This window comes from Condylostylus longicornis, unplaced genomic scaffold, assembly GCF_029603195.1.
Source record: "Condylostylus longicornis isolate FDR11 unplaced genomic scaffold, ASM2960319v2 ptg000145l, whole genome shotgun sequence".
Lineage (NCBI taxonomy): Eukaryota > Metazoa > Arthropoda > Insecta > Diptera > Dolichopodidae > Condylostylus > Condylostylus longicornis.
Genome location: NW_026578113.1, coordinates 907663 through 921143, shown reverse-complemented (window position 1 = coordinate 921143; position 13481 = coordinate 907663). Strand labels below are relative to the sequence as shown.

The 13481-nt window shown below is 23.1% G+C and overlaps 1 protein-coding gene across 8 annotated transcripts in view; it reads right to left on the bottom strand.

The window, feature by feature from the left end:
- Positions 1-13481, bottom strand: part of LOC129615699 (protein qui-1) — a 186074-nt gene that overhangs the window by 82098 nt on the left and 90495 nt on the right. For 6 of the 8 annotated variants that reach the window (XM_055531052.1, XM_055531053.1, XM_055531050.1 and 3 more), the window contains exons 4-6: positions 4522-4688; positions 3260-4230; positions 2145-2224 (exon numbers count right to left, since the gene is read on the bottom strand). In XM_055531052.1, the coding sequence (XP_055387027.1) occupies positions 2145-2224; positions 3260-3374 (195 nt within the window). In that variant the 5' untranslated portion in view covers positions 3375-4230; positions 4522-4688. The remainder of the gene's footprint in view (positions 1-2144; positions 2225-3259; positions 4231-4521; positions 4689-13481) is intronic. The other 2 variants (XM_055531046.1, XM_055531047.1) reach the window with 2 other exon arrangements.

Here is a 13481-nt window from a genome sequence, read left to right as displayed (position 1 = left end):
TCATATGCTGACCACGTATGAATTTTTATTTTTTTGTTATAATGCAGTGTGGGTCCATTTTGTAATTAAATAAGAAAAAGAAAAAGAAATCAGCTATTTTTAATTCATGTTACTTTTTTTAATTCTCTTTTAAGTTTTTGAAAAAAAAAAAAAAATCAAAAAAAAATTCTTCGTCCTTTAGGTTGGCGTACTAATCATGAGTGGGAGCTGAAAAAAAAAAACTGTTTTCCGTTTTATTTTTGCATATAAAAATTATTTTTTTTTCTCTTCTTTAATCTTTTTTTTTTGCCTTTTATAACAAACCGCTGTTATTAACTTTCTTTTGTGTGCTTTTTTTATAGTGCAAAAGTATGGAGAAAAAAAAACAGAAAAAATGTTAATTTCGACAGGTGAATTGCAAAGTAAAGTGACGATTTGAAGGCAAAGAAAAAAATTAGAGGCAAAAAAAAACTTAAAAGGAAATAAAAAAAAGGAAGCAAAAGTGATGACGTATTAAATTATTGTAAATGTGTACATTATTTAAAGATTTTCTTTGTAAAAAAAAAAAATAACATTCTTTTTACCTTTTCAATTTGTAGAACGCTTAAAGAATACAAAATTGTTTTTTTTTTTTTGTTAATGGTGGGAAATGGAATAAACAGTAAAGAACAAAAAATAGTGAAAAGAAAAGCAATTTTTTTTATAATGTGAAATGGTTGAATGCCCATCAAAATTGATGGTTATTGTTTTAATAATTCTCAGAATTATGGTAATTACATAAAAGGTATTAAATTAAAGTCGAATGAATGGAGAGAGTCTAATAAAAGGAGAGAAAAGAAAAATTTAATAGATTTTAAAAAATGAATAATGTTTGCAAAAATGTGTTTAATATCCTTTTCTTTTTTTTCTGTTATTATTTTAGCAAAATTTTCGAAATATTTTAAGGAAAAAATGTGCTCATTAGCTTCATCTATCCGTTCGTATAATTTTAGTGAAAAAATTTTTTTTAGAATTAAGATTCTTCAACTCGCCTTCATTGTATAAGTATTCAAAGTTGTAAAAGCTTAAAATTTAAATTAGCTAGTGTACGTGTCAAAATTGAAGGTTTTGCAAATTCTGCAAACATGCGGGAAATTCATAAATTATTGCTTCTGTTATCATTAAAAATTATCATTTCTTCCACCATAAAAATTCTCAAATTTTATACCGTATTTTATTGGCAGTATAAAATCTAATTAACTTCTTTGGAAGCAAAAATATACCAATAAGCGTCCTGTTACCTAAAGGTTCTTCTTATATTTTGTAAGGCTTAACTAAAACTAATTATCGATATGATTCATTCGATATGCTAATGAACTTTTTTAAAAAAATTATTTTAAAATTAATCCTAAATGCATGCAACATTATAAAATTTGATAAAATAATTACTAGAACGGAATATCATTTGAATTACATTTAGAACTTTGTATGTAATTACAAGTTTGTGTTGTAAACTTGAATTGTTAACAAATGGAAATGTGCTATTTTACATGGTATGGGTTTAATGAATTATTATTTTTACATTATATGACTGAAGCAATATGATTTAATGTCTTATTTTGAATTTTTTTTTTTTATATTGTTGTCAATGAATATTTTTTTTTACTATTATTATTCATGTTTACTATACTACTGTTTATAATGTCTGAGGTTAAATTTTAATAAAAAAAATTCTTTGCTTAATTATTCACCGCGATTTATAAATTTATGATTCTGTTTTTGTAATAAGCTGGAGTGGATTTTCCTTTTGAAATTTTTATTACATAAGTTTAAAAGTACTTAGGGTATGACAATGGAAATTTACATTTTGAATTCATTGTTTAGTTTTTACTAGATTTTGTTATAATTACACTAGATTTTTTAGAATAGTCTTAAAAAAATTTCTCAGTCATAACTTGTTTGTTTTTGAATTGTTTTTTACTTAAAAAAGGTAATTGAACTAAAAATATTTAAAGACACTAAATTATTATAACATATTTTCACATACAAACAATTTTTAAGTAGGATCAAAAATTATATTTGCTCCAACTCACTTTTATTAAAATGAAATTGATTCGAAACTTTTGATAAATTGAAACTTTAAAATTTAAAGACCTTTTATTAAATGGGTAGCAAAATTTACTCACCTCGATTTGTCTATCATCATATTGTGATTGTAATTCTGGTCCAATTAATTCAAGCATCATTCGACGTTCTTCTTTGAATTCTTATTCAAGGGAAGAAAAGAAAACAATTAAATTAATAAAAATAAGGATAAAATTTTTGTAAAACTTTATTAAAAATTTCTTTTTTTTTTCAAAAAAAAAGGAAAAATAAAAATTTAAAAATATTTTAATAATTTTTCGAAATATTTTGAAATAAATATGAAAATTAGAAAGAATCAAAAATATACAGCGACAAAAGAGAAAACGCAATTTTAAACAGTAAAACCTCATTGAAATTAACGAGCCCTGTGTACCTGAGAATAGCACAAATAATTTTTGCAGAAGAAAATTTATAATAAAAATTTAGTTTTAAGTCAAATTATTGAAGTTCTATTTTTGTTCGTTATTCCAATTTCGATTTAGAGGGAAATTTGTTAAGTATGCAGTCGGCCTTCGAATAAACTAAGTATGAAATTTTACATGAAAGTATCATTTAAATTATAATTTTTTTAACAAGGGGTGCTACTTAAAATTGATTTAATTTTAGTAAAATTTAAATATAAAACTAAAGATTATATTGTAAACTAGAAGTTTTATGATATATTTTTGATTCTTCAAAAAACTGTAGCATTTGTTGGTTTTTTATACAAGATTAGTTAGGTTCTCTCCTGTGACAAAAGTGTATATTTAAACTCAATAAATTTAAATTTAAAATTTACCTCAAAGTTTTATAATTTTTTTTATAAAACTTTAAGTTATTTAAATTTTTTCAATTGAAAGAAATTTTAAAAATTTTAGAATTCCCCAGAGATTTATTTTAGATGAGAAAATGAGTAAATTTCAAATCTAGTCGTATTTATACCTTAAAAAATCTGTTATACAAGTATTTGATACTTGAAACCTGGAAAATTGCATTTTTTAAGTTAAGAGTTTTAATTATTACTTTAAATTTTGTCATAGCAATATATGTTTATGCGTTTACTTTTTTACTCTCTCTCTCTCTCTCTCTCTCTCTCTCTCTCTCTGTCTAATTTTACATGTATTTGCTTATTTTTTTTTGTTTTTTAATATTTTCTTTTATAATTTTTATACGTTACCATGTTTTGAGCTTGCAATGTAAATTTTTATGATTAATGGTTTTGGCAGTCTTGTTGTCTCTTTAACAACTCCCCGAAGGGCATTCAAAACATTCTCTTCAACTGGTACAGCCATATTTGTTTTTTTTTTCTTTGTTTTTAGTTTTATTTTGTGTTATTATTATTTTGTTTTTCTTCTTTTTTGTTTTTTTTTTTTCTTCAAATATAATTTTTGAAATATTTTCTTGTATGTATAAATGTGTATTGCATATATTTTGAATAAAGTTTTCTTTCTCTTTTGTTGTTTGTTGTTTTCTGCTTTGTATACGTATGTGCTAACAGGTTTTCATATATTATATTTATTTACATACACAAACGTAAATAATATTTTTGTACTTTTAATATGTACTAAATGCATGTTTGTATGTTTGTATATATTATATATATATAGTTATATATTATTTAATTTTATTTGTTTTTATATTTTTCTTTTACTTTTATGTTGTTTTTTTTTTTTTACAATAAAAGTATTCGTAAAATATGAAAAAAATATTAAAATGTGAAAAAGTAGAAAAACAGGAAAAAAAATACTTTAATACCGGAGGATCTCGTATTGTATTTAATCCTAAATGTATATATATATATATATATATATATATATATATGCGTTGGTGTAAATGTAGAAGTATTTGTATTACAAAAAAAATCTGTAAATATATCCGTTAATGTTTGGAATTTTTCTTGTTATATTTTTCTGTTTTTTTTTGATGTTTGTTGATAAAAATAATTCTTCAAATTTTTAGATATTTCAAATGATGTTATGTCACTTTTAGTTGTTATATGCAAGGATAACAATTTTTTTTTTTAATTTTTTTTTCTTTGCTTTTGTCGTTTTTTTGTAATTTTTTTCTTGTTTCTCTTTTGATTAATTTTTACTGTTCTTTTTCTTCGGGTTTTTTATTTTTCATTTTTAATTTTATATTTTTTTTTTTCTTTTTTTTTTAATGTTGGATGATTTTGATGATGGCAGAAAAAATTGAATATAATAAAAAGAGAAAAAAAAGAAAAACAAAATTAAAATAAAAATTTTATATAAAAATATGAAAAATCATAAAATAATAAACCAAAAAAAAAAAATAAAAATAAAAGGAAAATAAAATATTAAACAAAATAAAAACAACGAAAAAAAAATCAAATAAAATTTATAAAAAGGAATAAATCAAAAGGACATGAGAATATTAAATGAAATCTGAAGTTTTTATTTTTTCTTCTTTTGTTTTTACTGAAATTTTTCAAATTCTTCTATATATACAAATATTTTCCTCTTATTTCATTCATTTGGGTGTGTGTGTATATGTTGCTTGCCAAATTAATATTTTTATATTTAAAAAAAAAAAATATTTTTTAAAAAGATTGCTGTATATGCTTTATATTAATTTAGTAAAATGTCCTGAAACGATTCCAAAAAGAAAAAAAAAAATAAATTAATTTTTTTTTTGTTTTTTTTTTCTTTATATTGAATAAAATTTAAATGTACTTACTAAAATAATAAATATTTATATTCTAACTTAGATTTTTTATTATTAAATTTTAAGATTTATATATTATTTATAATAAGTCAGAAAGTTCACATAATAATAGTTAAGAAATTCATGAAGAGACTCAGAAAAATAATGCTCTAATTGGGATAACAAATAGGAAAAAGACTGAGAAGAATGCCTTCTAAAAAAAACATTTACTTAAAGTATAAGAAATTATTTCACTTCATTTACGAAAAAACTGCAGGAATTACGGGTGTAGTGTTTATATAGTAATATTAATTTTAAATATTTTCTATAGTTTTTTTTTTAATGAGTTATTCCGAAATAACCTTTTAGCACTATTAAAAAATAATTTTTTTTTAATAATTTCGCTCTATCCGAATTTAGTTTGTATAGATTTGTTTTTCAAAATTACAATTTTGAAGAAAAAGTCCTATAATATCCAAAGTCCCCTTAAAAGATTGGGACTTTAAATTGGCTAAAAATACAAGCTCCTGGCTTAGTTCACTGTGTCCAAAAACCGAAAACAATTTTATGAATTTTATACAAGCGCAGAAAGGAAGCCGCATACGCTTTTAATCGTGAAATTGCAAAAATGTATTTTATTTTTGGGGGAAGGATGTTGAAATTAATTGTTACATTGAGTTGCAATTTTTAATCTTTAAATTTTTCAAATAATTTTTCTCTTATACTGAAAGTCGCAAAACTCTGATTTTTTCTTTTTTCACTCTGAACAATTATTACTGAATAGAAGAAGTGGTTTAGTTCTGAGATATCGCCTTTCAGAATTAGCAAAATTTTTAATTTAATTGTTTACTTTTTATTTAAAATTTTATATAAAATCTTTTAATAATAATATTATAGAAATATTTAACTGTCAACAATGTATTATTGCCTTTAATATTAAGGTAAATAAAATCATATAATGTTTCTTGTATACCTTAAAAATATTTTTATATTAGTAAATTAATGGAAGAGGTAATTTTTATCATTTCCGCTCAGATAATTATTTTATAGTGTTTACTTTGTAAAAAATTATATATGTAATACTCGTATACTACAAGAGTTTTTATGTGAAACCAAAAAAAAAAAAAATTGCATCTAAGTTTTGTAAATATTTTTTTTTTTACCTCTTCCTCCAAATGAAAAATTTCCATTTTAATTATAAACTTCCAATTTAATTACTCTTGTTTGTATATTTAGTGTATATCTATAGTTTTAATTAAAATAGACATTTTATGGTTTCTCGCTTTTTAAAAATTTTAACTTTTCATATTTAAATTTTAAACTAATTTAGAATGGTTTGACTTTTATACTTTTATAATTAAAAGTGTGAGTGAATATTAAGTAAATTTTTAATAAATTTTTGGTATAATTACGCAAATAAAAAAAAAAATTTTTAATTGATTTTTAATTTTATGAGTTTGTTGTTATTTTTCGCGGTTTACACGGTATTAATTTTTAGAGACTTTAAAGTTTGCTTATATTATATAATTAATAAGTGGGGTTATTAGTGTAGTTTTTTTTATTGTTGATTGGGCTGCGACTAATGATACATTGAAAATAAGTGCTGTAAATTAATATTAAGGGAAATACACAAGCGATAACAGAAAAGTTTTGGATTGTTATACTGAAATCCAACGGAAAACCTTAAAGATTTTCTGAAAATATTTTTCATAAATATTTCAGATTCGATTCTCAGGGAAGAATCCCAATCTTATAATTAAACAACTTCATAAGTAAACAATCTCTTAATTCGAATTTCATTAGTTAACACGTTAGTTTATAAAAAAGAAAATAAAAAAGCTAAGAAAAAAACCTCATAACGCGGATAAATCTATAAAAAATTTTAGGTCTTGATTACACGTGCATAATCCCCACGAGTTTTCACAACACACTTCAATATGCCCGTTTGATTCTTTTTACACACCTCTGAAATTTTCAACAAAAAGAAAATTCGAATTTCGCTCTTTTCCGAAGTTTTTCTCTTTGATATAATGAATTGAACAATTTACCACCTACAAAGAATTTATTAAAATGAATACGAAAAAATAAAAATAAATTAAAAATGTCATGGTCAATATTGACCAATTACATTTCAATTTCATTAATAATTTTTGTACACTCTTATGTACGCCTATAAAATTATGATAAAATTTTTAGGGAAATTTATATATAGGTCTATTTAGAAATAAGTATTTATTTAAGCATTAAAACAGTAAAAAAAATATTGAAGTTTGTTTGACCTAGTTAAATGAAAGAAGAATGTAAATAATTCATTTAACGACTAGAAATATAACAATGAAAATTAATTCTTGTTCAAACTAATGAACAGCAATGTAATGAATTGCAATGAAATAATATTTTCGGATTTTTTGTAAATTATTTCGAATTTTTTAAAATGTGGGATAGAGGTTCTTTTCCATACATAATCCTTCAATGCATTTTTTAACTTAAGACTTGTTATTAAGGTTTTTAGGCATGCTCTTTCTGTTACTGTTATCGGAATTGTCATATCTCTTTCAGTTTCTAAGATACTCAGTTGGAACTTTACTCCACTTTATTTAATTTATCAAATTCTCATTTGATACACCAATTTTGTGCTAAAAAAAATTAAATTTAATTTTACCCTATACAATACTAGAGACAACTGAACATTTACTATTGCAATAGTTAATTTTTCTTAGTATACAAATTCTAAAAATTACTTAGTTATTTTCAACGAATAATCAACTTAAATTTTATCTGTATTCATATAAAATAATCTTAAAGTATTAGAATTTTAAGAGTACATAATGTGGGACAATAACTTACTTTATTTACACACGAACTATATATATATATATACCTAACCTTTAATCACAAAATGTGTATTTAAGCGTAACATGAATTGTCTTTCATTTATACCAAGAAAATATTAATTGTATTAGTTTGTATTATTTTGTATTGTATATGTATATAAAAATTTTATTTCCAGTATTTGTTGTCATGCACGGATGTAGTCACATGGAAGGCGTTATGAAATGCATACACAGTCATCTCCGGATAAATGAACCGCTTGGTTTTAAAAAATTTTAAAACAATAAAAATAATGAAAAACAATTCAAAATTTTTCAATCCCAGAAAAATTTATATGCATTTCTGATTTAGACTATAAAATACTAAAATTTTAACGAATTTAAGTGAAAAACGCAATTAATCAAGAAATTTTAAATGTACTTCAAATACATTTGAGATTTTCTCGTTTTCGTTTAAAAATTTGCTTTGTTTTTTTACAGAACTATGAACAAAATTGCATATATCAGGGGATGACTAAACGCATATAAATGTATTCTTGTGTCTTGATTTATAACATGGAAATGATTGTATAGAGCGTGCTTCGGTTGCGTTTCTTCATTACCTTTTAAACTGCAGTTTTCATGTTCTTTTTCTTTTCTTTGTTGAGTTTTATAATGAATTTACCACCCACTTATTCCACTTTAGTAAACAATTTTTTACTTATTTCTTAACTGTGTTGTTTTTGCTCCCATATTCTTTTTTCTAAATAGCTAAAGAAATTGTCAAGAAAATAAAAAAAAGCATTTTCTGTTTTACGAGACATGACCTAAAGGAAATGTTCAACAATGTTAGTTTTTCTTATGTTTATTGTTGTAGTTCTTCGTGATGAACTAAGTTTTCACATTATTATTCTTTGTTTATTTTTTTGTTTTTATTATTTTTCTCCTTTTCAAGAATTTTTTTTTCTTCTATGCTTTGTTTTTTTTCTTTTTTGTGTTACTGTGATCTTAAATATTGAAAGGAAGTAAAAATTAAAGTGAAAACTTTTTTAAAAATAATAAAGAAAAAAAAAAAATGAAATTAAATAATCATAGAAAAAAATTTCTTTTTTTATTTGTTTTATTTTTTTTTCTCATTTTTAAAGTTATTCTACGCCATATTTATAAAAGAATGAGAAAAAGAATTTAATATAGATGTTATATAATGTTCGTAAGAAGGATTTCCTTTTGATCTTTTTGTTTGTTTCTTTTGTTTTTGATCCTTTTAAATTAAATCAGAAAGTGTCCAATATCACACCTTTTGTTAATAATATTTTCAGAATTTTTTTTTTTATATTGTTGTATTCGGAGAAAAATTTTAATTTAAAACGTAAAGATATTTGATATTGGTTATTTCAATATGCTATGAGGTCAATAATGCAGTATTACATGGAAATTTATGGAAATATTTTCGTGCAACCAAATTTAGTTTATTTAAGAGGGTGGTAAATTTGACAGGTTTCACTGTATTTTCAAAATTTTTGAAAAATTCCAATAAAAGCATTACCAATAATAATGCAAATTTTTCTAAAATTATCTTAATTTTTAGCATTTTTCCAAAAAATTTTTTGAAAATTTGCTTATTAGTTTCACTCTGTCCGTCCGTACGTCCGTCCGTCCGTCCGTCCGTCTGTCCGTGTGCCTGTTTACAAAACTTCTACACCCTTGAAGATAGAAAGCTGAAATTTTATACGTACATAGATCTTTACTAGAAACTTATATCCGTAGAACAAAATTTCAAAACCCTAAAAATGGTCTTTTTTAACTACTTGTTGCAATGAAACCATAAGCATTTTTGAAATTTTGTGAACGCAGAAAGGCAACGGCTTGCTTCTCCTGTCGTGGCATACTATAGTCAAACTTTAGAAAAACAAAATGGCTGTTCAAATTTACCGTTATCTAAAGTCCTTTTTTCGAAATTTTTGATTCCGTTTTTCTTCCAAACCCCGGCCTCTAGCAGCTTGAAATTTTAGAGGCTTTTAGATATTAATAAATAGTTCATTTCGTTAGAAGAAAATTTTTTTCCACCGCAACCCCCTCTCAAGTTATCGCCACTTGAAATTTGTAAAATTTGAATTTTTGACGCTTCATATTTGCGAAACCGCAAGCTTTTTCAAATTTCCATTCTTAACTCATACAGTTAATCCTTAGAATCGAGCATTATGTTAACCCCTCTTGATATTAATTTTTGCTTTATTTCAAAGACTGCATATATGCATCATCCTAAATATATGCAATCCTAGAAATAACTTTGTATATGAATGAAAATAATTTTAATATTGCGGTAGATATGCATTGACTGTATTTAAAAGAAGTATTTTCACTTGTTGAAGGGAAAAGTGCTACAATACAAACCATTGGTTTGACTCAACTTTATTTATTAGTATTTTCGTTAAAAATCAAAAATCACAAATCTCTAGCAAAAACTTGAAATATTCAAAGGATTTTTTTTTGTTCAAAAAATCTACATATATTCAAGTACGAGTTTAATATGAATCCTGTAATCGAATAATAGGGCCTCTAATATTCTATTAGAAAATCATTTAAAATTTACATCTGAGATTTAATAAATTTTGAAATGTATGAAAAAAATTTATGCTTTTTTTCACGCGAAATACAAGGATTTTTTTTTTTTTTTACCTAGTTATGTAAATTTGAATGCGTTGAATATTTAATCGACTTACAAAGTTTAGAAATTCTTATCAAGTTTTTGATTATTCTTTTTGGTTTTCCATTATTATGTTAAAAAATTTGTAAAAAAAAAAGGAAAAATTTACGCGTAACTCACTCACTTATCCAAGAATATATAATTTTTAAAAACATTCATCATATTCAAAACTCGATTTTTATTTTATATAATATAGAGTAGGTAAAATTTAAGGGTACGAGATGGTTGAGGTTAGGGCATACCGACAGGATATAGCGTGTTTATATTTCACGAAAGAAAAAAAATTTCTGAAACAAAAACAAAAAAGAACAAGAACGATAAAGAAAAAATATGATAATAAATTATAACACATAATTTATGAAGAAAAGCCATCACTTAAGTGTGACATTATTAGACGTATAAGTATTTTTCTGGAATAAATTTTCTTCAATAATTTTAAAATTTTTTTCCTTTAGTACTTGTAAAGTTTCTTTATGAACAAGTAAAAAGTATGCATGTAAAAGAAAAAAATGTGGCGATGAAGAAAACTTTTATTATTTACAACTTTTTAAATACTTATTATATAAGAATTTAGTTAGATATATTATAATCTAGTTCATTAACTGTACCCTATTTTCATATTCCGTTTGTAATGTCAGAAAACTGAGCAGCGTTATAATATTATAAGCGGCATTGCGACTGTCTATTTTCTGGCAGTTAGTTTCATGAGTTTCTTACATATTTAAAATTAGGTTTTAGGGGTACACGATTCCTACGATCAACTATACAAAGCCGTTTGAAATTTTCGTTTTCGAGTTATTGTGCGATTTGAGGACATGTATCAATCAAAACTGCATTTTACACGCTAAGCAAAAATGTAATCCATATTATACAGCAGACGACTTCTTGAAATGGTTGCAAAATTCACACTAAAGAAAATAAGGTATAGCGTATAACAAAAAGGGTATAACAAAGTGGAATAACAAGCTCAAATATTTAAAAACCTCAGCGCAATTGAATATATTTTAATTCGAGAACTTCATTCGTAGGCCGCTGTCAAATATATAACACAATTGAAGAGATTATTTTTTACATTGTTTATTGTTCGTGGCAAACCACATGCCTTGCTTTGATTTCAAATTTAAAATTCAGAATAATATTATATATTTCAATCCAATACCCATCTTTAGGTTGAATAGATTAACTGTGAACATTGCCTGGATGTACTTATAATGTTTGAGTTGTTTATCTTAAGGATATATTTATTTTTTATTTCTAAATTATTTTCAAGTATCGATTTCTTTTCTCTATAAACAAGACACTTTGCATGAGCAATAACAAGAACTTTAAGAATTTTATAATATATCTAAAATCTAAAAGAAGAACTGGTATTAAAAAATTATTAAAGAATTTTCATCTTTTTTATTTTTATGTATAGTCTTAATACATGTATAGTATAAAATTATGAAAATTTATGAGGGCACTCAAAGGAGTTGCTGTCAAATTTTATAAACAAAATATAATATAGAATTTATATTAAGTCTAAGTATTTGTTATAAAAAAAGTTGGAATATTGTTTATAATATACGTAATATTATATGATATTCATTAAAGTATAACAATATGTATAACAATAATAAGACGCGTTATACAATACAAAATTCCTCTCTAGACAATATACTTTTTGTAATAAAAATAAAAAATATGACTTGTTATAATTTTTGAAATTACAAAATTGAAAACGAAAAGTTTTTTAATATATTTTTGTTATACTCTTGTATATTGAGAAATTTTTCTATAGGATATGATTTTGTTATACAAAAAACGTGATTGTAATATTTCTGTAATTTTTCATATTTTTTTTCTTTCTTTGGCTTTCGGTATAATTAATTAATATTACTATTGAATGGGTAATATTTTTTAAATCCAATTAGAAATAATGCAGGAAGATCGTTGACCATAGTTTGTAAAATAGCACATTTAAAATGTACTTTTAAAAATATAAGTCCGGAGTTTATATTTTTATGTGCTTTGGGGTCCTAAGTAATAAAAAAGTTTTATTTAAATAATAATTTTATTATTAAATTCTCTTATTATTATTAATAAATTTTGCATAAATTTGGGCGAAAATGTATGATGTATAATGGTAATTTTTATGTATTGTTAATTAATTTGCCGGTTTCGAAGGATTAAAAATTAAATTCATCAAATTAAAGGTTTTCAAATTAAAGCTTAATTCTGACTTCTTAAATAATTTAAATTTTGAAATTATACAAACACTTGGAGAATAATATTAGAAGAGGTCATAATAAATTCCATAATACCATAAATAATAAAATATATGATTTCTTAATACTTAATATTCATGAAATTTAATATGGGATAATATATTAAATTCAATAAATTCAATAAATTTGATCCACGTCAATACTGAGTCAATGAACGCCATTGTTCCATATTTTAAATTCAATGGTAATAAACTTATATGATAACGAAATCTTGGCTAATCAAAAATTAATTAACTTCCAATTAATGCAATATTCAATATTTCAAAAGGTAAAATTTTCACATTTGATTATTGAAATTTACTTTTTATAAATGAAAAATTATAAAATTTAAATTTTTTGAAAAAACATTCAATTTGCACAAATCTCAAAACATATTAAATGCAATACTTCTAAATTATACTCCATAGTCACTTTAAATATCGTATACTAATTTAAACTTGTATAAATAAATTACTATTTCAATTATATGGGTTTCAAATCAATTACATAATATCATTTTAATATAGTGAAATTTTTATAATCACATTACTATACATATGTATACGTATATCCTTTTTAATCAAAAAAAATTATATTCTAACCATAATTCAATTGAAATTGGAAAATATTTATAAGACATTATAAAAAATAAATTTCAATATTTTATCAAATAAACTCGATCTGACTAATGAATAAAAAAAAAAAACAAGCAAAATAAAAAACAAAACACAAAATCGATCAATGTTAATATCCTTTTTCTAAATGATTTGTATATCCTTGAAATAAATTTTCCCTACATATAGTTTTGTAATGTTTTTATTTTTCTTCTAGTTTTTATTGTTTTATATTCTTTTGATTTCAATGTATTTATACACGTATGTATGTCATATTTGTTATAAATAAATTATAAGGGAAATATTATTGGTAACTATTTTTAAATCAATATTCCTAAATAAACAAATGAGTTTTATA